General features: G+C 48.6%; 1 protein-coding gene across 2 annotated transcripts in view; it reads left to right on the forward strand.

Moving 5' to 3' along the window:
• Nucleotides 1-4,485: 4,485 nt before the first annotated feature.
• UBE2O (ubiquitin conjugating enzyme E2 O) overlaps nucleotides 4,486-4,795 on the forward strand; it is a 65,059-nt gene continuing 64,749 nt past the window's right edge. For both annotated transcript variants that reach the window (XM_021708133.1, XM_008049238.2), the window contains exon 1: nucleotides 4,486-4,795. This exon is cut by the window's right edge and continues 135 nt beyond it. In XM_021708133.1, the coding sequence (XP_021563808.1) occupies nucleotides 4,529-4,795 (267 nt within the window). In that variant the 5' untranslated portion in view covers nucleotides 4,486-4,528.

The following is a 4,795-nucleotide window of genomic DNA, read 5'->3' on the forward strand; positions in this document are numbered from 1 at the left end:
AAAGATAGGGACAAGACAGACCTCCTTTCCTTAGATCAATTCACTCTGCTGCTGGCACCTGCAGCCTTCTGCATACCACCCCCCACCCTTTAGGAAGGGGAGTGTCCAGACTGACTCAGTTTCTATTAGGCACATTTGTAAATAAGTGAAATTCTTCCAAGAGGCATCTCTGTTCCCCATGAAGAGCTGGGGAAGTGTTGGGGCCATGAGAGGAGGGGCTTTCCTCATTAGGAAATGAATTTTTTTTCTCCTTCTTACATCTCAACAATTATGAAAATAAAAACAAAGCACAGCCAGGCTCGGTGGCTCAGCCTGTAATCCCGCGCCTTTGGGAGGCTGAGGTGAGTGGATTGCCTGAGCCCGCGGGTTCCAGACCCCCCTGAGCAACTTGGCAAGACCTCATCTCTACAATAATTCAAAAAATCAGCCGGGCATGGTAGCGCATGCCTGTAATTCCGGCTACTTGGAAGGCTGAGGTGGAAGGATCGCCAGAGCCCAGCAGGTCGAGGCTGCGGTGGCCGGGAGCGGCCACTGCTTTCCAATCTGGGCGACTGAGTGAGACTCCAACTCAGAAAAAAAAAAAAAAAAAGCAAAAAACAAAACAAAAAAAAACCCAAAGCAGCTGCTTCCATTCACATTCACACTCATCCCTCTAGCCAGCTTGAGTGTACAGAGACTGTGGCTGGGACTCTGGGTCTGGGAAGGAGTCAAGGCTCAAACGTTGTCTGGAACATCTCAGGTCTGAGTGAGGTCTCTGAAAGACACCATGGAGTGGGGGGGGGATGCACTGAACCTCTTTCTTTCTTTCTTTCTTTCTTTCTTTCTTTCTTTCTTTCTTTCTTTCTTTCTTTCTTTCTTTCTTTCTTTCTTTCTTTCTTTCTTTCTTTCTTTCTTTCTTTCTTTCTTTCTTTCTTTCTTTCTTTCGAGTTGAAGTCTCACTCTGTCCCCAGACTGGAGTGCAGTGGCCGCTCCCGGCCACCGCAGCCTTGACCTGCTGGGCTCCGGTGATCCTTCCACCTCAGCCTTCCAAGTAGCCGGAATTACAGGCATGCGCTACCACGCCCGGCTGATTTTTTGGTTTATTGTAGAGATGAGATCTCGCTGCCCAGACGGGTCTTGAACCTGCAGGCTCAGGCAATCCACTCACCTCAGCCTCCCAAAGGCACAGGATTACAGGCTGAGCCACCGAGCCCGGCAGCATTTATCTTTAAACTGGTCCAGATGCAGTTCAAACTGTGGGCAGTTGAAAGGGTTTGGAAATTGCACTGGCAGGAAAGGACCTGAGTACTGCCCTCCCCACCTTCTTCAGCTCGTTGGGTATAAGAGGGGAGAAGGAGAGGATAGGAAACTGACTGAATGGAGGTACAGGAATCTCAGGCCTTTGACACATACCCACATGACACATTATTGATAGGTCCAACACTATGGCAGGAACTGTACTACACATGTTAATACAACTTATCCACATGCTCAAGGGTTTAGTCTAGTGAGGGAGAGATCAGCTACTGAAATCAAGGACTCTTACCTACAACCCTGCAGTTTCCTGATAATCTATGTAAAGCACTTAGTAGAGTACCTGGCATGAAGTTACAGCTCAATAAATGGTAGCTATTATTAGCCATTATTACAAGAAGCTGCAGAATAAACACAGCTCATCTTTCTGGAGTGCCAAATTTGCTCAACAATTAGGGAGGAAAGAACATTCTTTTTATATATATATTAAAACAACAAACATGGGTACAAATTGAAGTAGAATGCAAAATTCACTTGGATTTTTGGGGGAGAGAGGACAGCCTCATTCTACAGCCCAGGCTGGAGTGCAGTGGCATGATCATAGCTTACTGTAACTTCAAACTCCTGGGCTCAAGCAATTCTCCCACTTCAGCCTCCTGAGTAGCTGGGACTACAGGCATACACTATAGCAACCAGCTAATTTTAAGAAATCATTTATAGAGATGTAGTCTCACTATGTTGCCCAGGCTGGTCTCGAGCTCCTTGCCTCAAGTGATCTTCCCACCTTGGTCTCCCAAAGTGCTGAATTTATAGATGTGAGACACCATGCCTGACCTCACTTGGACTTTTGACACCAAACACAGATTTGGGGCATACATGGCCCTACTTCTTCAGCCTACTTGCTCGCCTGCTCCCTCATACCCTTGGTGGGACACATGAATATATAGACTCCTCTCTGCAATCAGGAGCTCCTCAGAGGGAGGTTGGAGAAACAGTGTAAATAGAAAAACCCCTGTACTTGGAGTTGAGAGACTTTCCACCTGTGACCTTAGGCACAGAATGTTTTGGGCCCTCTTTCCTCATTGGTAAAATGAGGCCAACAACACCTCCATCCAAGATTGTGATAACAGACATGATAATGTGTGTGAAAGTACCTGGCATAAAGCCTGGTCAATAATACGTGCTTAATAAATGTTAAGTTATCAAGGGTCAAGGAGACAGGGCTGAAGGGGGATGGGAGGTGGAACAGAAGCTTCTGTTATTGCTGTTAAATCACCCATGTTTTTACAGCAGAGGGAGTGGAGACCTGTGTCCTTACAGCAATGATTCCAGATGACCATTCTGCACTGTGGTCTGGTATAGGAAGGCTGCGATTTGAGAATCCAGCCTTGCCTCCAAATTGTATCTTGACTTCCCTTCAGCTCATTCAGCCTCGGTTTCTTCTATGTCTTAGTACATGGATTTTCTAAGACTTGGATTCATTGACAGCTGCCTTGAGCCCACTATTACATCAATACTCTGTAAGTACTTGGTCTAGGGCATCTTATGTGCTTGGTCTGCCATTTATACTTTGTGTGTGTTTCTTTAGTTTTTCCATGAGTGTAGTTCTGTATACTCAGCAACCGGTAAACAACCCAAAGGGTTGGGATTCTGCCTTGTTTGAAGAACCCAAATACTTTTTACTAATCTGTCATTGATGGTCATTTTTACTAATCTGTCATTGATGTGAAAAAAATGTGGAAAAAGTAATTTTGACTGAGAAGGGTTAGGGCCAGATCTTGAGTATTCTTAATTTCCCTTTGACAACTCATTATGAGTCTGTCCTCTGACAATGCATCTAAATCTTTTGGCACTTACTTAGGTGACATATTAAATTAGAACAGTTGTTTATGTTTTAAAATAGCAATGCAGAGCAGATCATAAGTATAGCAGTTCTGCCATTCTGGAATTTAGTTTAGGCAGGACGTTTTGAAATCCTACCATAATGGTTACGCTTTATTGAGGGAGTTATATGTTAGGCACTGTTCTACTTCATTTAATCCTCCCGATTGCCCAATGATATGGGTGCTGCTAGTATCACCTCTATTTTACAGATGAGAAAATTAAGACGAAAATAAGTTAATCAGCTTGCCTATCTTTATAGATTAGTAGGTGACGGTGCCAAAAATTGGAATCCATCGCTCCCACTCATAACCATCTTGCTATACTACCTCTTGCCAAGCATACTTGATGTCATGGAGTTTTGAACTCATCTAAATGGATTTAAAGCCAAACCACTGGGGTCACTGATACTTTTCTTTCTTCTTCTTTTTTTTTTTAATTTTTTTGAGTTGGAGTCTCACTCTGTCGCTCAGACTGGAGTGCAGTGGCCGCTCCCAGCCACCGCAGCCTCGCCTGCTGGACTCCGGCGATCCTTCCGTCTCAGCCTTCCGAGTAGCTGGAACTACAAGCACACGCTACCACGCCCGGCTAATTTTTTGATTTATTGTAGAGAAGAGGTCTCGCCAAGTTGCCCAGGTGGGTCTCGAACCCACGGACTCAGGCAATCCGTTCACCTCGGCCTCCCAAAGCGCTGGGATTACAGGCTGAGCCACCGAGCCCGGCCTTCTTTCTTATTCTTATTCTTTCTTATTTCTTTCTCCTTCACCAGCCCCCAAACCAATCCCTAAGGGATCATGACCTTCCAAGCTTTGCCTGAATTTACCTAATACAGTGCATTCTATGTATATTCTGTACATATCTATTTAATAGCCTTGCTTACAAGCGGCCTTGGAGTTGCTTTTTAGCTATTTAATGTGTATTTGTTTTGTCTCCCCAACTAGACTGTAAACACCTAGAGGACACGGACAGTATTTTTCTGTAACCCTCGGAGTGCCTAGGACTAGGCTGGGACGCCAAGGGAGCTCATTAAAAGTTGTTGACAGTCAAAGTTGTTGACAGAGCATCCTCTGCCCCACCTCGGTCACTCGTGTTTTCCAGAGTGACTACTCCACTTCCTCCTTCTGGGTCCCCGCCCCTTCCCGCTCCCTTGAAGTTGTATCCCCTCTGGCCTGCCCTTCCCTGATGGATTCCAATCCCCCAACCCCCGCAGCATCTTCAGCGTCCCCTAGCGACGAGGCGGTGGCTCCTAGCAACCGCATCCCGGTTCCCTGACGACGGCGGCACGTAGGGACACGTCAGCGCGCCGCGGCCCCGCCCCCCGCGCCCGCTGGCCCCGCCTCCCCGCGCCTCGTTCGCCGCCGCCGCCGCCGCCGCTGCCGCCGCCGCCGCCGCCCGAGACTCGCGCAGAGCAGTTATGGCGGATCCCGCAGCCCCCGCAGCTCCAGCTCCCTCCCAGGCCCCGGCCCCAACTCCGGAGGCGGCTCCGGCCCCGGCCGCAGCCCCTGCCCCGGCCCCGGCCGCGGCGCCCGCCTCAGACTCGGCTTCCGGGCCATCCTCGGACTCCGGCCCCGAAGCCGGCTCGCAGCGCCTGCTGTTCTCTCATGACCTGGTGTCGGGCCGTTACCGCGGCTCGGTGCACTTCGGGCTGGTGCGCCTCATCCACGGCGAGGACTCGGACTCG

Source organism: Carlito syrichta, unplaced genomic scaffold (genome assembly GCF_000164805.1).
Source record: "Carlito syrichta isolate Samal-C Ts95f unplaced genomic scaffold, Tarsius_syrichta-2.0.1 Scaffold130825, whole genome shotgun sequence".
NCBI classification, from domain to species: Eukaryota; Metazoa; Chordata; class Mammalia; order Primates; family Tarsiidae; genus Carlito; species Carlito syrichta.